The 23,056-nt window shown below is 42.9% G+C and overlaps 2 protein-coding genes across 2 annotated transcripts in view; one reads left to right on the plus strand and one right to left on the minus strand.

Moving 5' to 3' along the window:
- Positions 1-47: 47 nt before the first annotated feature.
- Positions 48-8,117, plus strand: slc4a1ap (solute carrier family 4 member 1 adaptor protein). The gene is made up of 14 exons (XM_034675184.1): positions 48-898; positions 1,018-1,240; positions 1,359-1,487; positions 1,580-1,640; positions 1,713-1,852; positions 1,952-2,112; positions 3,831-3,900; positions 4,009-4,198; positions 4,375-4,471; positions 4,578-4,845; positions 6,039-6,149; positions 6,243-6,328; positions 6,422-6,491; positions 7,093-8,117. Exons 1-14 carry the CDS (start codon positions 68-70, stop codon positions 7,140-7,142), a joined length of 2,487 nt encoding a protein of 828 aa, XP_034531075.1. The 5' UTR covers positions 48-67; the 3' UTR covers positions 7,143-8,117.
- A 2,042-nt stretch (positions 8,118-10,159) lies between these two features.
- Positions 10,160-23,056, minus strand: part of si:dkey-16j16.4 — a 28,480-nt gene continuing 15,583 nt past the window's right edge. Inside the window, exons 4-5 of the mRNA XM_034675918.1 lie at positions 18,578-18,631; positions 10,160-11,432 (exon numbers count right to left, since the gene is read on the minus strand). Of these exons, the coding sequence (XP_034531809.1) occupies positions 11,307-11,432; positions 18,578-18,631 (180 nt within the window). The 3' untranslated portion in view covers positions 10,160-11,306. The remainder of the gene's footprint in view (positions 11,433-18,577; positions 18,632-23,056) is intronic.

The raw sequence follows: 23,056 nt of genomic DNA on the forward strand, positions 1-23,056 counted from the left end.
TGATTGTATGGCTGTACATGTAAGTTTTATAAACCCGGACACATTTCGCTGTCACACCCAAATAAACATGGCCGCCTCCCCTCCGTCGGACGTGTGTGAGAAAATGAGCCATGAAGGGATGAATTCTGCGATGGAAACGGGTGAATGCTCTTCCAACGAGAATGGAAGTGAACACAAAAAGAAAGAGTTCAATGAAAGTGAACCGGAACCGGAGGATACGTTTAAGAAACCGGCTCTTTTCGCCGCACCGTCCCTCACCAGCAAACGCAGCTCTGCCATGGCTCCGTCCAAACCCACAGCAGAGGCAGAAACTAAGAGTTTGACAGACAATAACAAAGCTGAAGTTGTGGATACTGCAAGTGAAGACTCCTCAGCTCCTGTTAATGAAAGCAGAACCTCTGAAGAAGCTGAAGAAGAGGACACAAACGATGGAAAGGAGAGTCCTGTGGCTCCTGTCAAAACCAAGCTAGCAGCTAAACCCCGTGTTGTCCCCAAAGGTCCCCCTCCAGGTAAATTCCCCCCTCTCCCGTACGTTGAGCCTCCCTGGGGTGGCTTGGCTCCGGAAAGCCCCTACTCTTTGGAAATCCTTAAAAACGGCACTATAGTGGACACCGTGCCCCTCACACAGAGGAGCTTCTTCGTGGTGGGGCGCTTACCTGTGTGTGACGTCTCTCTGGAGCATCCCTCCATCTCCAGGTACCACGCTGTGATCCAGTACCGCGGACAGGGAGGAGAGGGGGAGTCTGTGGGAGAGGAGAGGGGTTTTTACGTGCACGATCTTGGTAGCACACATGGGACTGTGGTGAACAAGAACAAGGTCCCACCGAAGACCTACATCAGACTACGCGTGGGACATGTCCTGAAGTTTGGAGGGAGCACGAGGCTTTTTATCCTGCAGGTAAATCAGAGAGTGCATCCACGAAACACCAATATAAGAATATGATCAATACAATACAATCAGCTGACAGGTATCAATATAACGTCACCAAATCTAAAGTCTTCTTCTTCTTCTCCCAGGGTCCAGACTTTGATGAGGAAGAGGAGTCTGAGCTAACAGTGACAGAGCTGAGAGAGAAAGCCAGGAAACAGAAAGCCGACCTGGAGAAGAGGATGATGGGTGACGGTTCGGACGATGACGACGATGAGAAGGAGGAGGGCAAGGAGGAAGGCGAGGAAGGGGTCAACAGCAACAAGAGCGGCAAAACGTCAAACGATGACTCGGGCTGCTCGTGGGGAATGGGTGAGCTTTTCTAACATGACATCTGTGTGTTAACTCACTCTAATGACACATACTAATCCTTCTGTGGTCTCCTTCCCTTCTCTCCTTGTCTCCTTGTCTCCATGTATCCTCGCTGCAGCTGAGGAGGCGGCCCCAGACGAAGACGAGAACGAGGAAAACCCTTTCTCCACAGAGTTTCGTGAGGACCAGGAAGCTGCCTACCTGAAAGACCCGAAAAAGGCTCTGCAGGGCTTCTATGACCGGGAGGGTGAGTGTCCACAAAAGTCTGAAGCTTCTGTTTGTCGTATTTATTATTTAAATTCCTCCACTTTAACCATGGCTTCTTCTTTTTTATCTCAGGGGAGGAGCTGGAGTTTGAGTTTGAGGACAAAAGTCATGGCAGCTGGCTCTGCAGAATAAAGTAAGTCACTAATCTGTCTCCCTGCCTTTTGAGAGGTTGAGTGTGGAGTTACAAAGTTTGATCTCTGTGCAGGCTTCCAGTGGACGATGCTTTGGGCCGACAGCTGGTTGCTGAGGTGACCCACACAGGGAAGAAGAAGGAGGCGACCGTGCAGTGCTGTCTGGAGGCTTGTCGAATGCTGGAAGCCAGAGGACTGCTGCGGCAGGAAGCAGGTATGTGCTTGTCTCTCTCATGCCATCATCCTGAGAGGTTACAGCTTCTCGTTCTGAAGATTGCAGTCATAGATGTTCTTGTTTTTGTTGTGTTTCTAGTTTCCCGTAAGCGTAAGAAGAAGAACTGGGAGGATGAGGACTACTATGACAGTGATGACGACACCTTCCTGGATCGAACCGGCACTGTGGAGAAGAAGAGGACGGAGAGGATGAAGAAGGCCGGGAAGATTGAGGAGCGGCCTGAGACCTTCGAGTCACTGGTAAAGATACCCTACGCTTTAACACCTGATACGCATCAGTCACAATAACCGAGTTCAGAGCATCTTTAAGCCTTAAGATTGTCTTTGTTACACTTTCTTCTCCAGCTTAAAGGTGAAAGGTGAAGTCAAACACCAAGTTACAAAGTGCTTCACATGGGCAGCAAAATAAAACAGGCAGTTCATAAAAACACACAAGTCAAGATAAAGAAATCAAACATATTTTAAGATACATAAAATTCCCCTAAAAGAACTCTAAAGGAATACAATTATTTTAAAATATATTTTTTAAGATGGTTAAAATAAAATAAAACAGAATTCAGATCAAATCAGAAAAGGCTCTGTGATAAAAGTATGTTTTAAGAAAAGATTTAAGAGAGGTCACTGACTCAGCAGACCTGATCTCCTCGGGCAGATTATTCCAAAGTGTTGGACCCCTCACTGCAAACGCCCTTTCATTTTCATTTTTATATTTAGAATGCACAATAAACCTCAGTTTAATAACCTCAAGAGAAACAATCATCATGTGATCAATCTAAAGTCTTAATAAATGATCCTAAGGGTTTTATTAAACAACCTTTGACTGGTCCTAAGTGCATGACCCAGTTGTTTTCCATGGCCTGGGTAGTCCTCCTTTTCCAAGTAAACATGCGTATCTGTGTTGTCTTCTCGTGATACATGCTTGTATTTGGTCATAAACTGTTACCAAACCACTTGAATAAATTCAGCTTTGAGTCAGTGCTGACAGGAAATAAAAAGCTCAGGGATCATCGGAGTTATTGCACTCATTCCTGAGGAGGAAATAAAGGTTTGTGTAAAATCGCTCGATAATCCAGTCAGTAGTTTTGAGTCATTTCACTCAAACCCATAAATGTGAAACACATGGTTGAACCAGGAAATATCTGGATCACTCACTAACGTCAGAGATGATGAAAAGCTCCACCAAATTTCAGTTTATCCAACAAATGTTGACGTTTTGATCCAGAGTTGGATCTTTTCTGGTGCGTCATTGTTCTCAGAGCAATGCAAGGGCAACAGCAAAGCAGGCTGTGACGGATCAAGTCTCAAAATGACCCATCTGTGTTCATCCTTTATATATTTTACCAAGAGTAGAGTTATCTGGGTCTACAGCTCTCAGGGAGTTTGTTCCAGATATGTGGTGCATAATGACTGAACGCTGCTTCACCATGTTTCGTTCTGACTCTAGGACTAAAAGCAGACCTGATGACCTCAGAGGTCCAGATGGTTCATACAGTAGCAGCGGATCTGCAATGTATTTTGGGCCTAAACCATTCAGTGCTTTATAAACCATCAGCAGGATTTTAAAGTCTATTCTCTGACAGACAGAAAGCCAGTGTAGAGATCTAAGAACTGGAGTGATGTGGTCTACTTTTTTGATCCTTGTCAGGACTCGAGAAGCAGCATTCTGTATGAGCTGCAGTCGTCTGATGGACTTTTTAGGGACTCCTAAAGGTAAAACGGGGGTCATGTAAACTGATTAAACAGACAATAATCTAAGAGAGGTCTGCCTCTCTGTCTCTGTCAGAGTCTCTGTTAGGTTCAGACAGCTGCTCTTTCTCCTGAAAACAACAGCAGACTGAATTCCCCCCGTCTCTAGAGACACCTCTTTAATGTTAGCTTCTTTAAAGTGCCCTGAAACCAGCTTGTCAAACATTCTCTATGTTTCTGTGGTAACATCCATGTGTTTGATTTTCATGTAGGTGTCCAAACTGTCAGAGGTGGAGAAGGAGCTGGCAGAGACACAGAAAAAGCTCAGTGCTGGTAGAGGAGGTGAGTCATGGTGGCCTGGGTGCTCTCTGCGTTCTGTAGGCAGAAGCCACACTACCTACAGATATCATGATGCACTCGTGTTATCGTGTGTTTCATCCCTCCTCTCAGACTCCTCCGGATCCTCCACCGAAGACTCGCTGGACGCCTTCATGACAGCGGTGCGGAGAGACGCGGCGATGGACGGCGTGGAGCGCAGGAAGCTCCATGTGCACGTGGCAGATTTACGCAAAGAAGCTCAGAGGCTGCGGAAACTGGTGGAGCTCACACGGCCTGTACAGATGCCCTCGCTGATGCCGAGGTGAGACACAGTGATATGCACCACTAAAGTACCCAAATACAGAAATATCAGCACACTGATCACAACAATAATTTAAGTATGAGGGCTTCAGAGTCTTTGAAACCGTTACAACTGATGATTTTATGCACACATCTTTAATTCTGGTACATAAATGCCGTATGTGTTTTGTGTGATAGTGGAAGCTCAGAGACAGATAAACCTAAAAAGACCTTACCACTGTTTGGAGCCATGAAGGGAGGAAGAAAATTCAAACTAAAGACCGGCACCATCGGGGTAGGTCTTAGATCTCTCAGTCTGACTCTACTTCTCTGGGAACATTTCTTTTTCTGTCTTCTCCTTCACCTCTTTCTCTCTATTGACGTTTTCTTCGGTCTTGCAGAAGTTGCCTCCTAAGCGGCCCAACTTGCCCGCAGAGCTGTTCAACATGAAAGAGCTCGCACCTGGTGGAGAGGAGGAGGAAGAAGAGGAGGAGGAGGTGGAGGAGGCAGAGAAAAAAGACCAGGGGAATGATGAGGATGATGAGGATGATGATGAAGACAGTGAAAATATAACTGACATGAATGTTGACTGTGAGGAGTCCAGTGCATCCATGTCCCGAGACAGATCTCCCACAGGACGGCAGCCAGCGGAGTCCCAGGAGCACAAAGGTAGACGCCATGAGAGCGAGAGGAAGATTTTAAAAACAGACGCAGAGAAATGTGTCCTTGGGTTCAGCTCATCACAGTCGACTTAGAGTTTTTAATCTGATATTTTCTACACCACTGGGGGGCAGTATACCTTCCATACAAGAAGCACACTCCTGACTGCTGACGGTCATGGAGTTAAATCAAGAAACAAAATTACAATCCCAATGAATTTTGTGATATTTAGGCTTTGAGATTTAAGATATCTACACACGTGGAGTCTATTTAGATGTTCTACTTATAAAAAGGGTGAAGGGATTTTTGTTGTGACTTGCTGGCTCTATATCAATCAATCAGACTTTATTTATAAAGCGCTTTACATACAACAACCTTATAACACAAAGTGCTGTATATAAGAACAACTTTAAATACAATACATTTTTTTAAAAAGGAAGAAAGATAAATATAAAAATAAAAAGACCCCCCATCCTAATCTCAACCGTGGCCCCAGCCCTGGCCCTGACCCCAAACCCACCCACCATCCTAAGGTTAAGAACACAATATATGTAACAATGATAATAATAATAATAAAAATGAAAATAAAATAAAATAAATAAATAAATAAATGGAAAATAAAAAATAAGTCGCTGAACGAACTGAGGAAACGCTCTCATGATATATGAATGAGGAAACACTGGAGGTAAAATAAGATGTTAAAACTCAACACAGGAAAAAGTCCCTAAAATAAATTAATTTGTAAGATAATAAAACACTAAAATATTAAACCATTAAAAGAAAATAAGATGCTACACTAAAATAAATAAATGAAATAAAATAAATAAAAAGTGACTGAAATTTGAACTAGATAAGAAATAAATAAATAAAATAAGATAAATAAGAAGTGAGTACAATTTGAACTAGATTATGAATAAATAAGTAAAGTCAAATAAAACTGTTAAAAGAATGAAACTCAGTTAAAAGCGACACTAAAAAGGTCAGTCTTAAGTTTGCTTTTAAATATATGTATGCTCTGTGCAGCCCTCAGATCTATAAATAAACTATTGAGTGATAGTCAGCTTCTACCTTTCCCTGTGACCAACCTCTGTGATGTGAAATAAGATATTAAGCAACAAAGCATCTGATTTAAAAGTCTTGTTAGTATTTTACTTGTTTATCAGTCTTTCTAATGCTTCACTTTACTTCATTGTTGATATTAGAGCGAAGCCACAAACCGAGGAGAGGTGAGGAGTCTGCAGAAACAGAGGAGCAGGCTTCTCAGAGCAGCAGCAGCAGCAAGAAGAAGAAGGCTGTGACCCCGTCCAGTTCAGGTGGGATCTGTGTTTCCAAACCGGTCTGTGCTTTCTTCTCTGTCTTTGGTATCAATGCCTCACCTGTAACGTACTATTCCTGTGTGTCCGTAGAGTCCAAGGCAGGAGCCCACTCAGCGCCCGCAGCAGAGCCCGGCCCTAAAAAGAACACTAAGAAGAAAGTGATGGGCCCCAGCAGGGTAAGTCCTCACACCAGTGGTGATCCACATGAAGACAAACCTTATATTTTATTTTAAGAGTACATGTGATGAACTCATGATGTGTCTCCACAGCCTCCAGTGCAGCTGTCAGGACAATATCCAGAGGATGACCCTGATTATTGTGTCTGGGTTCCTCCTACAGGTAAAAACTGGACAGATCTGACTCTTTGCACTCCACGAGAGGTTTTCATGTGCCTCTAATGACAGATCATAGCTGTTACTATTAGACCCAGGAAGTCATTCAAAAATCAGTCACATAAAGGAAGATAAAGTCTGGACTTTGAACCCTAAATTAAGACACAACTTGTAAAGAGCGAGTGCAGTAGGCTTCAAGCAGTCAGAGGTAGACACATTGTATTTAAAGTTAAGGTACAAATTAAAACAACCTGACCCTAACACGGAGCTTTACTCAGACTTTATTCAAACGTGTAAATCATGATGTTCGCTCTCAAGCCTCTAAAGAGCCAGCATGTGTCTGACATACTCTGCAAAAGAATTCAAGTATTTTCAGGATGTGATGAGGGGAAGAAAAAAAGGCTTTCATGGTCTGTTTATGCAGCCCAATTTACTTCAACAACTTCATCCACTGAGGAATTCAGATCAATGTCAGTTAGGAATGATAAGCTTGAATACAAACAAACTTTGAAGCAGCTGCAGACTCAGCCTGGAGTCAGATCAAGAATCAGTTTGTAGGTCAATACATTAATCTGTTTTACGAAATCTTGACCGTCTTCACCTCACAGATCAGAGCGGAGATGGCCGCACACACCTCAACGAGAAGTACGGCTACTGAGCTCCTGTGTGTCGACTCCATCAGCTTTCAAACCGAAGATAAGACCGGCAGCACAAAGCCTCCAGCCTCCTGCCTCCTCGCTCTGACCATTAACCCCCTCCAGCCATCTCAGTCCCTGGTGTGTGTTTGTGGTGCAGACGAGAAGAGCCGGTCACACACCGGGGACTTGTGAGGACAATTACGCTGCAGGTTTTTCTTTTGGATCTTTGGGGGGATATTTGCATTCTGAGAAAGCAAAACCATTCCGCTTCACGTTAAACTGTCCGGCTTTGGGAGTTACCCCCCTCGGAGCAGACACTGGGCAGTCCGCCTTCTGGCACTTTCACCCCCTGATAATAATAGAGATGAGAAGCACTTGAGTTGTGACCGTTTTATTTGAATTCTATATCATCCAGGCAGAAAATAGAGCGGGACAGAGCGGGAGTGCTGACTGATCTGAATTCAGCTTTGCTTCTTGGCTGCTCCACTTGCAGTTAAGTCCACCTGACATCCAATCTGCATCCCTCCCCTGTTTGGCGTGAGTCGATCGCTGGCATAACCTTATTTTTTTCCTCCAAAGGAGAGTGTGTAGTGAGGAGGGAGAGAGAGGGAGAGCATTGAAGCAGCTTTTCTGACCATCTGGACACTTGGATGGCTTACTGGATGAAACGCAAGCTGATAATGACTCAAGCTAAGTGGAGTGTGCGTGTGTGTCTACACCGACACACACTCACACACACAGCCCAACCTTCTCAAAGTTCTCTTTTTAACAAGATTGTCTTTATGAGCGAGTCAGCTGTGTGTGTGTGTGTGTGTGTGCGTGTGTGTGTGTGTTTGCCTGGAGCAGGATTCCTCACTGTGAAATCCCACTCAGTGCTGTTCTGTTGGTTTACTGCCATACTTTCCACCCTCTTTCCTGTCGTCTTAACCCAAAACACAAAGTAAAGAAATGTATTTTGTGATATGAATGTGTAATAAAAGTCTCTGTAAATAACCTGCAAGCTGCTCCAAGTTTTTACTCTTCCTCTCCTCCTGATTTTCCAGCTGTCTGTCCTCTCTGGCATCAGCTCCAGGGGCTTCCTCAAACCCAAACCCAGTCTTGACGTCAGAGTTTCTCTCCGTCTTTTTCAAGCTCTCCCTCTCACACAAAGAGCGTTTCTCAGGGCATGATCTGGCACAAAGAGGCTTGTGGTCTTGGCTGCAGATCTTTGCTGTGATGTTCTGTGCTGTGACCTACTAATCACTGATGGAAAGCATTCCTCTCTGCCCCAAATACATGAGAGGAGTCCTCTGTCCCCTCCACCGAGCAAATCCTTCTCATGCTTGCAGAAGATGATGTTCCAGAGATAATACTTTGGACCATGCACTTTGTCATTTGGAGCAAGTTCTGTAGGGGCTTTACTGATTACGGTTTACTGACCCAAGAAAACCCGGACTAAACAAAGTGTTATCCATTTTTGGAACATGCAAAGATCTCATCAGTCATGTGGCGTGTGGAACAAGTTACCTCATATCAGCTCGCTCAAAAACAGAAAAACAAGCGACTGATGAATCAGTTGAATAAAAGGCAAAGATTATACAGGTTTGAATACCTCAAGTACCACCCTAAAATGTGTCTTATATTCAAAGCAGCACGATAAGTTCATCAATGAGTTAGAAAGACATACTACCAAAGTGGCAGAAGGGGTTAAATAAGTCCAGGAAATGCCTGTGATTCAGTCCAGAGAAATAAGAGTCTGCACTTTTGCTTAGTCTCACACTTATCCAACAAAGTTCAACACTCATTGCTCTTGATAAATCTAACAATGTCTAAATTATGTTTCCTTTGAGGTTGTAGAGAATAGACCAGTATGAGGTGATCGGTCACTCATAGGACAGAGAAATGACTTGATGGCAGGAAAAGACATTCAATATTTACCTTTCTGAAACCGATTTTTGTTTTTAAAGACATCATACAAATTCTGTGCTACAATTGTCCCCTCCTGCAGAGGTTTATAGCCTAGGTTGGTTTCTCTACAAAGCAGCCTTGTGGACCAAGATAGTATTGGGGCGGCTGTGGCTCAGTGGATAGAGTCGGTTGTCTATCTCAATTGGAAGGTTGGCGGTTCAATCCCAGCTCTGGCAGTCACTCGCCGAAGTGTCCTTGAGAAAGACCAAATTGCTCCCTCTGTTGTTCAGAGGTGTTTGCATGTGTACAATGAGATTAGCTATTACTTATGGTCCCTTACTATATAGCAGCATCCACCATCAGTGGGTGAATGTGACAAGTAGTGTAAAAGCGCTTTGAGTGGTCAGAAAGACTAGAAAAGCGCTTTATAAGTACAAGTCCATTTACCATTTAGTGTGTAATACTATTGTCAAGTACCTCATACAACCCAAAACAAACTGTTCCTTTGACATGTTATCATTTTTGGCTGATTGACGCCAGTTACTCTTAGCTGAAATCTAGTTGAACCATCCCCTTGCTAAACATTTAAAGAAAGTAACTACCTTGTGGTACATAATGTCTATTTTGCATAGATTTATTTCAATCATTTGAACATTTGCAGAGGTTAATAGTCAGATTTGAAACAGGGGAAGCCTTTATCTGACAGTTTTTCTTTCCCTTTGGGATCACTAAGTGAAACAAAAACCTCTAACTTAGCTATCTACATAGAGAAATGTAGCTTTGGGGTGCTGGTGGCCTAGCGGTCTAAGCGCCCCACATATACAGGCTACCATGTCCTGCATGTCTTCCCCCCTCTCTGCTCCCCACATTTCCTGTCCCTCTTCAGCTGTCCTATCATAAAGGCACAGAACCCCCAAAATATAACTCTAAAAATAAAAATAATAATAAGATTTTTAAAAATGTAGTTTTGAAAGATTTGGACCATGTAATAAGGACAGTGTACTTGTTTCTTTTGCTTGTTTAAAGAGATTTAGCCTCTGCATCCCGCGCCTGGAGCACCCTTGAATGAGACTGAATCACCAAAGTAAAGTTGAGGGACAAACAAAACAAAAAGCAGTTTCTCTGAACACTGATTCAAATAAAAACCACCTCCTCAACAAGAGGCCACAGGGCATTTATTGATTCATTTAGTGCAACAATGGACCAAAACATGTCACAAAGTTACATTCACTTCAGCGAAATCTTAGTTACAGTGGTGACATCATGTTTAATCGACTGGTCGGCTCGTAACAGCAGCCGAGAGCTCACTCAAGTTTCATTCAACACAACAGGAATGTGATTTCAAGGCATTAAGAGATCTTTAGAAAACACTGGGGTTCCTTTTGTACACCAGTGGTCCTCTTCTACCTAGAAAGTAATGAGGTACAATATTGGAAAAAAAATGGCACACTACATACAAGTAGGCTATGAATAACATAGCACCAATTACACTTGCCAAATGTGCAGCAAACTATTCTCATACTTCCTTATTTCCACATACCTCTCTTTCTGCAAAACAGCGGAATTCATGCAAGGAAAGAGGATACAAGTACTTAACTCTGACCTGGACTAAAAGTGACACATTCATTAAGATATGCACATCATCAAAGGTCAGCTATTCAACTACATACATGTCATACTTGTTTGTTATAGCTCCTGCATATTCAATGACACATTTGAAGTAGTTCGACCAAACAGTCTACCTTCATCTCAACAATAACAGGATATCAGATGACTCACCTCGCCGTGTTTAGGATAGAAAGTTACCAAGAAGCTTACAGGATGTCCAGAAATCACATCAAAGGAAGAAACCTTGGAACCATTTGATTGTCTTACATGCATTATTTCCCTTGAATATTGATCCAACCCTGATAAATCCAGGTTTTCAAAATGGTTGGCCATGTCCCTTTTGTACCATCTTTGTCCAGTCCAGGTATGTGTCTTATCTACTCTTCCACCAATCACAGGATCCCTTTCAGAAACACATGAGCAAAACCTGAAGTATCCTTAGAAATGTTATGTGTAGGCCGTTTTATTCCCCGAATGTTCTCGTTTTTTTTTTTTTGTGGACAGTTATGATCAGCGTGACAAAGCAGGATTACCTGAGTGTGCAAAGTCCCAACTTCAAACAAAAAAAAGGTCTTTTTCTAGCAGTCTAACAGTCTTTTCTGGGTCTCGCTGCAGAAGCCAGAGAAAAAGCAGCCATCTGGGAATAAAAAGAGGGGGGAGCTGATTATCTGGCAGTGGATGGATCTTTCTTATGAACAGGGAGGATCCTCAGACGGGGTCAGAGGGCTGCAGGGAGGGACCGTGCTCAGGGAGCGGAAGGCGAAGATGGATGGGTCGTAGGTGTACCTGGGCGGAGGACGAGTGCCGGTCAGATTCTGGGGACACAGAGAAGAAAGAGTGGTCAGTATTTTAAAACTGAATCTCTAAGTAGTAAAGTCGTTGCTTATCCTTACAGCAGAAATACCTGCAATGCTGCCAACAATGCAATATTTGGATATGTGGTTAAAACTTTTGTTAATGCATTGATCCAAAAAAGAAAATCTTAGCCCCGCTGATGAAGAGACGGAATGCAAAGGCGAGGAGGCTCAAAGCCCGCCTCTTTAGGTCACAATCGCTCGACAGAAGTTATGTTGAGTTCAACATTTCCAATATGGCTGCCGTTGATGATTGGGCACAAAACAGCGCTCCAGAAACAGATGGGTGACATCACGGATACTACATCCATTATTTATACAGTCTATGTCCAGATCATATCACAAAGATTGCAATCATACATATTCATATCCCCTGTATAAAAGAGAGGGACTCAGTAGCAGCCAAAACTTAAGCATTGGACACAAGCAGCAACTTCCTGTGTTTATAAAAAATGCAGCTCCTTGAATGTCCACTTGATGCTGGCTCCAAAACCCAGCAGACCCCATTAGAGCCCATAATAACTTTGACAGCAGAATTTAAGATGTTTACAACCTGGTATATAAAAAGATTGTCAGTCTCTACCTCATTTCCTCTCAAGGACTATGTATGTGAATGTTTTAATGACTTGTCTGTTTGATTATATTAATGCTTAGAGTAATTCATAACAAAGTATAATTAAACTGGTTGTAGCTCGACTATCGCCTTGCTAGTTTTTAGTTAGTCAGACATTAGCTGGAGTCAGTGTTTGAGCTTGATAACACTTCCTCAGAAACCAATGGGTGACATCACTGAGCATGTGCAGTCCATAATAGGTACTTAACTTTGTTCAGGGAAGGAAAATCAGATTAGGTTGAATACAAAAACTTTGTTAGCACTTCAATAAAGTAGGTTCAGTGTAAGAAGACACTTCTGCCATGTTGATGTAGCTAGGGCTGGGTGATAATTCGATAATGATAATTATCATGATATAATTTATCTCAATATAAATATAACAAATGTTTCGATAAAAAATCAATATAAATAAACCTGTAATTACACTAGTTGCCACCCAACATTAGCCACAAAAAAAGACGGCAATGAACAACCAATCATGTCGCAGGGTGAGAGGTAGGCGGGGCTTAAAGACATTCAGAGCAGAATGTAAACACAGCTGGAACGAGCGACAAGGAAGAAAACTTGGAATAATTATTTGATAGTTATCATGATAATCATGGATAGACAGATATGAAATATTTTATCATGATAACATCATTTTGAATATCGCCCAGCTCTAGATATAGCTCAGGTTTACATTTCCCTTCAGTGGAGTGACCTTTCTCTCGTCTGCTTAAATAGAATTAAAAAACAGGAACAAACGAGACCCCAAACAGAGCGTTGAAGCCTCAGAGGAACTTGTAGTGTGTCTGAAATGTGTGCATATTTTGAAGTGTTTTCCTTGTAGTTTGAAGTTCAGCTCACTTTACATGGAGCTTGCCAAACACTGTGAGCGTTCCTGCTGAGCAACAGACCTGTCAGACGGAGGGTTAATCCAGCTTTGTCAGATGGAAATGGCAGGGATTACCTGCTGTCCTCGAGTTATGGTATTATTGGTCATTTACAGTTCCTCAGTTCACGTCAACTGTGACATTCTTTAACAGCATTAAAGGTTGGCTGAGAAAGAACCAAACCAACAGCTGTGGGAAAATGACCGCACCTCATAAGAAGAGTTTCACTCTGAGGTTTTTCCTCACACTGCAGGTTTCAGTGACATAAACATACTTTTCCAGTCAAAGAGCAGCCCCCCCCCCCCTCCTTCTTGTCTGAGCAGAACCTTGCTTTTCGCAGCTCTACAAGCCCTCCATCTAAAATTAGCCCTGGTCATTTTCCTCCCAACAGGAAACGACAGGAAATGACTTTGTTGAACTTGGCAGTGAGGCAGCACTTTCTCTGGAGCCGTGCTGAGGGGGAGCAAAGTTTGTGAGAAGGTGGACTGAGAAAGATTAGGACCTTGAGACGGATTCACTTTAATTAGGTGCTGATCCCATGGAAAACTTGAGCTTGTGTTTGCATGAATAGCTTCATGTTCTCATTGTCAACCGTTACCAAACACCGCTCTGAGAACGTAGAAAGATGCATCCCTGTGACTGCTACTGGAAAGCACCCGCTGACATCATCACCTCTGAAATAAGGCCCCATTAACAGAGCATGTGAGGCTACAGGTGTTACTATGACTTCAGCCAACATCTTAAGGGAGTCAGTGCTGACAACTGAGCTGCAGTAACACAACAACAACTCCCAACACTGCTGAGAGCTGTTTTATCTCGACATGTGGAAACATTCCTGCTGAAATCCATCAATACTTGTACCAAAGAGGTGGAAAAACAAACTGCAGCTCAGGAACAAGTTACAGTAAAAACGTGATGGATGAGAACAACGCTGAGATGTTCTCCATATGGTAGCAGCAGTTCGTCCAACTGAGGGGGAGTCGTACATCAGGATGGCTCCCTGTCCATTTTAGTAATCCCCACAGAGTTTTCCTGTGGTCACATCTGCAGCGTGATGGACATTTAGGGGCCTGGAAGGGTCAAACAGAGTACAGGTCCCTGAAGAACAAGGCTCTGTGTTTGTGCAGACATCAGAAGCAACAGTCGCTCTGTCCTGAAGCTGATGTTGTTTAATAGAAGTGCCTCTTCAGACAGATAGAGTAGCGTTAGAAGTTTCTCCTGTTGATCATTAATTTAAAGCCCAATCAGCGTGTTTGAAAAGTCTCCATTATGCATAACCAGCGCTCTGTTAAATGCATTCTTTCTCTGTCAGAGAAAAGGTGTTTGCTGCATGGATGGATTACAGCTCCTGTGTCTACTGGACGAATGAGAAAGGGTCCTGGGTACTCGGTCTCAGCAGATGTGTGTCTAACATGAGTCTGGTCCTGCTGGAGGTTTCTGCCTGTTAAAGAAAGTTTGTCCTTGCCACTTTAACTTGCTAAATGCTGCAAAGTGCTCTGCTCATGGTGGATTAAGATGAGATCAGACTGAGTCTTGTCTGTAAGACGGGACTGGATCTTATCCTGTCTTGATGTTGGGTCTTTGTTAATAATAGAACACAGAGTACGGTCTAGACCTGCTCTGTTTGGAGAGAGTCTGAGGAGAACATTTGTTGTGATTTGGCGCGATATGAATAAAGATTGATTGACTGACATCAGACCCTAAAATGCAGGATATGGTATCAGCAGGTACATCAGTCCATGCACCATTTTTCCTCGAGGTGTGCTTTGCTGCCACCTGACATGGTTTAGATCTTTGCTGCCACATTTACATTGAGCAATGATATGTTCAGTTTTTTCAATCAGCTGTTCTCTATTGTAGGTTATCCACTGGTATTGGCACTGCCAAATTTCACACTAAGTATCTAAAACAGTTTAAAAAGCGGTTTAACGACATCTCTGCTCTGTGTCAGGTGACAGGTAGTCATCTCTTTTAGGAAAGCCAAAGGTTCAACTCAGACTGTGTAGTAGAGACATCACTGAATCATGCTGTCCGCCCCTTTCCAACTCTCTACCTGTCCATACTGAGCTTGAGACGATATTTATTCTTGTAGAAATCCAAATGTAATGGTTGTAAGTTTTCAGTGACAGCATATCTAACAGACTGACACCAGGGTTGTAGCAATAATAATCCCTTCTAACTCGAACTTTGCTTCTCCAAACTTTCAGACTTTTCCTTTCACAGTAAGACCAAAAATGTCTCTGTGTCAGATCCAAACCGTGTAGTTTACCTCACTCACAAACCAAAGAAGCACTTATGTGTTTTCCTTCAATTCAGTTTCACCCAGCCCTCCATAACTGCACCATTTCCCTCACCTCAATCAATCTTCATCTTTCTCCGCCTATTCTTTTACAGTGGCTGAAACCAGACGCCATCACTCTGTGCCTGCTGCAGCCTGGGAAGCTCTCATCACTCCACCACCCCCACTCTCCTTTCACCTCCACAAGCATGAAGGGGGGGCTCAGCAGAGGCAGCAGCAGAGGCCAAAGCTGTGTTTTCCTACTGCTTCCAACACACACACATGCACACACACACAATCATCAACCTCCTCAACTCTCATGCTTGAATCAAGTCTCAAAGCTAGGGCCTCATCCAGATCCAGTGTCTCCTCTGGATCCTGGCCAGGAAACCGAGGGGCTGACAGATAAAGAGAGGGAGAGGTGGCAGGAGAGAAAAGATGGAGCACAGAAAGATTTGGAGGGATGGCGGCACAGTGTGAGTGGCTCGAAGAGTCAACACAAGCCTCCAAATGGCTCATCAATCCTAAAACTCACAGTGTAGTTGCTTCAGGAACAATCTCTGAACTGGAAAATGCTCAAAACCCACAGACGTCACAGACAAGGACAACAACACTCCCAACTCCGCCAGCGAGAACAGAGGATAATGAGCAATATCTGAATGTATCAGCAGAGTTAAACAGATAGCAGCCGGCCGGGGCTATAAACGGAAAATGACTTCATCTCTGGAAATACACCACAAGGGAACACTCCACCTCCTCTTCCTCCTCCTCCTCAGCTCCATCGCTCATCACAGCTCACTTGTTCGTCCTAAACTACTCTCAAAGATTGTTTGCAGGGTTTTTTTTCGTCTGTGCTGATGATACATACCTATACTGAGGACCGGAGCAAACCCAGAGGCTGTTACAGTCGGTGTGTGCATACGTAAACAAGTGTGCGATAAGGTTCCATTGACACTTAGCCCACACAACGTGATAATAACGTCACTTTTCTCACCACACTGAGCATCCTTCTGGAGTGTAATGCTCCGTGCCAAGATGCCCGGGCTTGTTCCAGCCGCCTCTCCAACATGCTTCCCTTAACCACTACAAACAGAATCAGCCCATACACAGTCAAAGAGCATGAGTGAGTCGGTGGATGATTACTGGAGACTGCGTTTTGAAAAACCACCTTGCAGGGAGATCAGACAGGACAGGGTCTTGGGAAAATACCTTGTGTGAGCTATTTAGGCGAGTAAATGTGCACTAATGGGAGAAGTGGAAGGCACAACTATTTGAAGTTGTTGAGTGAGATCAGAAGATCAAACAAACAAAGAAGAAGGAGGGGGGGGGGGGCCCTTTTCATATTTTTCTACTTGCTTCAGCAGAAGTTTTAAGATGTCCTGCAGTAAACAATGATCAGCAGAGAGGGTTTGCAGAGGGAGTCTGACAGGGTGATGAGACAATCTCTGTGGAAGATGATAAATATAACCATGATGAAGACTCACCTTTTTCCTGATGTGATAATAAACCTAAAATAGTCATTGTGCAACATTAAAACACACGCAGCTGTGTTCTCTTTTAAACTGCAACAAGCCCCCTCGTTGTCACGTCTCATTTCTAAACTTTCGTCACCAGACTTAAGGAGGTTATGAAAGAATCAAGCCAAAGCTAAAGGCTGTTGCAGCTCAGCTTGCAGCCTTGTATGGCCAGAGTGTGGAGTGACTCAAATATATAATGTCAAACTGCTTTATTGAATAATTTTACTGTGAGGTCTCCTTCCCTCCCTTTTCTTCTGTTTCTGCAATCAAGTCTGCTCACCTGCTGCTAATCTACAATCAAGCTATCCACTCTGTCTGCAGTACTTAAGCCCGGCTCAGTCCTCCACTCATCGCCAGATCGTCCGTTTACAAAGTGTGGTACTCAGCTCAGGCCCTCATGAAGTTTTCCCTTGAAACAAACTAACCTTGTCTCTCCCAGTGCCCAGATCTCCAAGCAACTTTTCAAGAACCAAACGCCCAGCTCCAGAACCACAGCCAGCCACTCACCATCCATAACGCACCCTGGAAACCTGAACTCTACCTGCAAGTTATTTCATTAAAACCCTGTTTTCAAGACTTCATTCTTGCCTCTATTTTGTGTCTGTACTTTGGGTCCTAACCTGGATTCGTTATAACATTTACAAGTTTTGATCACCAGGAGCATTTGTTTTAACAAAAGAGAGAGACAGTATGAAGGAATCTCAAAACTGAGAAAATGCAGCAGCTCCCCCTCGGACATCCTGTTAACCACAGAGGACCCCAAAAGGCCCAAATCCACTTGTTTGGGGAGGAGGAGACCTCTGCAGTTTTTCAGCTACCTGTATAAATCTTGTAAATCACAGATCCTGCAGGAATGCTAACCTAGAAAGAGGAAAGCACTAGCAGCTCAGCTCGCAGCCCTTCCTTGCGCCTGTGCTGAAGCGTGTTGCAAAGACATACTTCAAATGTGGAATCACATTATTCAGCGTTGATCTTCAGTTTTTTTTTTACTCCCATCACTAACACAATAATTGAACAGCCTTAAATGTGTGATAAACAACATCAGTGCATGTTTTTGAAGAGTGTTCTGAAGTTTTACTGATGAACAGTCTGGTGGTCTTCAGGCTTCTTGTACAAACTGGACTCCTTTAGACTGGCAGCATTACCTAGATATGTTCAGATACAGATATTGATAAATAATGGATATCGGCTGTAATAGAGTTGGCTGTCTCAGAGGAAAGGTTGGCAGTTTGATCCCAGGTCCTGCAGGGACTAGTTGGACTAGTTAATACTGATGGGTGATTTTCATAGTAGCATCTGCCATCAGTGTATGAACGTGGTGTGATTGGGTGAATGTGATATGTAATTTAAAGGCGCTTTGAGTGGTCAACTCAAGATTGGAGGAAACGCTTTATAGATAAAGTCCATTTACCTATCATAATGTGTCCAGCCTGTCACAGTATCATTAGACTCTCAGGCGTCTCAGGAACTATTGCTAGCAGAGCATGGGAACAAATTCTGCAGCCAGATGCTGTCCCAGTGTGCAGTTGGATAGACATCAAGGTGCTGGCGACAGGACAGGCTGGGCTGTTCATGGGAAGCTGAGCAACCTTGCAACCTTATCGCTGTTGTAATGGACACCCTGATCTAAAGCACCTATCACGAGTCTACATAAAAGCAACGTCTGTGTGTGCGAGTGTGTGCATATGAATTCAAATGATAACAAATACTTATCTTTTTGACAACCACGAACAACATACAATGAGATGTTTGCATTCATCCAAACAGAACTCAACATCGGGGGATTTGACTGTTTACTGTGGAAAGTGGAATGAAAATGAACTCACCCGAATCTTTATAGTCCGCGTTTTCCCTCCACAGTTCTTTTTCAGGAGCATTTTCTGTGGAGAACAAGTGTGATGTTGCACAATGAAATACACACTGACAGCTGTGGAAAATGTATGACAATGACAACCAAAACACTGTGCATGAAGAGTTGCATTCCCTGCATACTTGGAACTTGCTTCTGGAAAACTTTAAGAAGCCACGAGACAATGAAAAGGTTGCACATGTAATCACTTTGTTCTCCAAAGGTATATTTCAAATTCTGAAAACTTAACCATTTGATATTCAGAGTTTTAACTTGTTCTGAAAGGTGTACATCCCTTTTGTGCTACAACACAGCTTTTATGATGATAACAGCTGTGCCCCAATGTCCACTACAGATTTAAGTAAAGTCCTGCTGATGATCCCTGTAAAATATGTGCACTTTGTCTTGCCCAATCCAGTACATTTTGTGGGCTATGAATGGAAAACATTACTTAAATGCATTTGTTTCTGGATACAGTCATCCCACATACATCTCCAAACTTGTCTATTTTAAAACAGTGCATCTAGTATTACATCAGCACAGTCTGACATGATAAGGACCACGAGGAAGTGAGGCAAATCCAGCTGTCTCACTAAACTAAACACTCGGTCAATGAAGCTTATGCAATATCCTGTCTCCCACTCCCCTCCGTTTCCACGCAGCTCCACTATTCTCAAAAAAAACAACAAAAAAAAACAGTGGGGGTGGAGGGACCACACAATCATCGAATTGTCTGGAGTCGGGGAGGTAGCTTCTAAGGGGGAAGGGAGCACAGGAAAGAATGGAAACACAAGACTCCTGCTGCTGTGATCTGGGAGAGCTGGTGCACACTTGCCCTCATGCTCACCTCCCGCTGGCCCTTATCTTTCCCTTTTAATCTGCAATACTGTCGTCTGTGTGGTTGAAAGCAACTTGTGGATTAATTATAAAAGCAGTTTGTTGTAGTTAATCCAGCCTCACATAGAAAGTAAACACTGCTGGATTTGTTGTAACTGTTTTTGTGTGATTAAGTGACTCAACTTAAATAAATCACTTCAACACTGACTGACGGGTTAGCCGACGTCCACTATTCCAGTGAGTGTTTCATAGAAATCATGGAGATAAGCTTGTCCTCTTTCATCCTAAAGCATCCACCCTCCTCTCAAACACACACTTGTCCAGCAGGTCCTGACATGCCAGCTAGCAAACTGTTTATGTTTCTGTATCCTCAGCTTTTTTACCAAATCTCAAATCATTTTGTGTTGGGGTCAGGGTGAGGTGTGACATATTTGCATCACAAACTATCACTCTGTGCGCATAATCCAGTTTAAAAAAAGATGGCCGCGGCCTCGTCTGAACGGTTCGACATGGATTAGCACGCCTGAGGGAGACTCAAAGATAACTACCCTCTGACCTTTTAACCCAGCTTGTAAGAGAATTATGAGATGAATAAACGTACAACTCAAGCTAACGCCGGTCACACCGGGACACCACAGTCTTGCTTGACTTAGTCGCTGGCCTTAGATAGTCCTGGATCAGTGTTCAAATTGGAGTCTGGACACTTTGCTAAGACTCTCACAAAGCTTCAATGATCTCTGAACAGAAGAGGAAAGATCAGAGCGAAGAGTGAGGTGTACGTAAGAAGAACCATCCTCATCCTGATCTTAATAAATAATATTATCTTATATTCCAAATAAAATAATTCTTTCATCCCTTTTTTTGTACTGCATTATTCTAACACTCCAGTACTATCTCTATTTTTTGACAAGATGTTTTAAATATACAATAAGTTGTGAAAATAAAATCCCCTGCTTTGTCAGCAGATATCGTTTCCTCAATTCTTTCTCTTCTTGTTTCTAGATTAGACTTTGCAAAGTCTAGTCAGCACATGGACACATGGTCGAATAACTGACACCTAATGACAGATTTAACAACCCTGCCTCTGTTTAACACCCTTCACCAGTTTAAACTTGTGGCCTAAAACTTTGTGGGGTTTTCAGGAGAACTGGATGATGAGGACGTTTTAAAATGCACAGGTCAATTTAAGTTTTTGTTATAAAAAAGCATCTTTCTGTGTAACTCTAAATGGTCAGATTGAGGCAAACTTGGTGCATGAAGCACATGGAAAAATTCTATACAGCTCAGAAATTCTGTTTTTCTTTTGGTATTCTTATCAATACCTTTCTCCTTGAAAAGCAGCATTGGTCTCAAAAATCTAATCTCAGTGGGCTCTGGTTTCAATCCCTTTAAGTATTTGTAAAAGGATCCAGCACATGCATATTTCTTTATGAGATTCAATCTCCAGAACAACTTATGCAAAATACATCACATGCTGATTGTTCAGGGGATGAGGCCGACTTTATGAATGGAAGTTGTCCAGCTAAAGGGTTAATAGGAGACTAAAGCTGTGTCTGCAGACTACCTCTGTAGGCCCCCTATTGTATTCCCTACAGCACCTCCCATTCCACTTGACTGAGCGTGCACACACACACTCACACATACGAACACACACACACACTCACTGATACAGCAACAAACTCACCGACAGGAGGATGCACACATGCAGACACAAAAAGACAGGCAGGATGATAGACGCGTACCCCAGCCCGTCACACACACACACACACACACACGCGTGCACACACACACGCTCTCTTCCACTTTTTTTCTCCTCACCCCTCTCATTGCTACCCGCTGTCTCCCATCATCTGTTCTTTCCCTCTAAAAACCCCATGGACATATGGACCCCTGAAACCTGCAGTTTCCCTCTATGCAATCACACATACACACACACACACACACACACACACACACACACACACACACACACACACACACACACACACACACACACACACACACACACACACACCCTTTCCCATCCATAGTGTGGGCCAACAAGTCTATTGGATTTTAATGATTAGTGGACCAGCTTCTCCATGACTCATTAGTGGCTGTCGTTTTTCTGTTGTTTATTTAATCCTCTCCTTCTGCCTCCACCCCTCCATCGTTTCCCCTCACTTGCCAGCCTTTGTGAGAAACGAGGGCGGACATCTGCCGTCCGTGCCTCCCTCTCCTTCATCCCTCTCCAGCCAGACCACCGAGGTGGCGAGCGTCCGGCGATGGAAAGGGAAGACTTTGTTTGCTTGTGCGAGCGTGCACGTTTGAGCGTGTGCAGGATAGTCGTTTAGACTGCAGGGACATCATTGTATTTTTGGATCAAATCCTCCGCCTGTTTGAGGTTGGTTTTTTTTAGGAGGGGGGAGTGTGAGGCTCATCTGCTGTTTGGTACTTTGATTGTTTTCTGGTAAATACAAATATAGCTGCAGTGACCATCCACAAATACAGCACATGTATCAATGGTTATAAAAAAGCTAAGAATATACTTCATCATACGGGGAAATGTTTTCAAGTATTTCGGAACATGGAATCAGTTTGGCCAGCAGGAACACATCATACCTCCTTGTGTGTGTATTAAATGTAAAATGTTAGGAGGTATCTGTAGGCTCGTTTAGCAGAGAAGATAAGAAACGTGTCCTTTGACTTTTCTTGAGGGATTTCTTAAGGCTTCTTTATATTCCTTACTTCACCACATTTACTTACCAGCTATAGTCACTCATGTTCTTATCATTATGATGCTACAGTTTCAAAAACAGTTCATCCAGCAACAACTTTTAAAGTCTGAGTATTCTAACACAGTGGTTTAGCAGCTTGTGCTTGGATAAAACATATATATCTCCTCTTCCTCTTTTGATGACATGTTTTGGGTCTAATTAACTAAAACTTGTCAAAAGTTTTTAACTTTGATCAAAGTTTGTCCACTCAAAGCTCTACTTTTTGCCACTGACGTCCACAAACAGCCGTAACATCGATACCTTCAAGGCCTCCAGATTCCTTTTACATACACTACCAGTCAAAAGTTTGGAAACACGTTCTCATTCAAGGGTTTGTATTTATTTAATTATTGTAAACACTGTAGATTAATACCAAAGACATCAAAACTATGAAAGAACATATATGGAATTATTTGATTAACAAAAAAGTGTTAAACTAACCAGAATATGTTTTATATTTTAGATTCTGTAAAGTAGCCCCCTTTTTCCTTCATGACAGCTTGACACTATATTATGGCAAAACCAGATTATTTCATAGTTTTGATGTCTTCAGTATTAATCTACAGTGTTTCAAAAAATTAAAATAAATATAAACCCTTGAATGAGAAGGTGTGTCCAAACTTTTGACTGGTAGTGTATACAGTAATTTAACCTCCCAGATCACTGAAGATGCTGATCTACATCTCTTAAAAAGGTTAATGAAATTCTGACTGTTGTGTATGAAGTGGTGGATTCAGGTCCAAGGACTTGGAGGAGAGACGTTTGATTTTTAAAGGTGCATACTACAATTTGAAGCAAAGTTTTGAAGGTGGTAAAAAAAATCCAGTCCAGTCCATGTTGCAGCTGCAGACTGGAGCAGATAC

This window comes from Notolabrus celidotus, chromosome 22 (assembly GCF_009762535.1).
Source record: "Notolabrus celidotus isolate fNotCel1 chromosome 22, fNotCel1.pri, whole genome shotgun sequence".
NCBI classification, from domain to species: domain Eukaryota; kingdom Metazoa; phylum Chordata; class Actinopteri; order Labriformes; family Labridae; genus Notolabrus; species Notolabrus celidotus.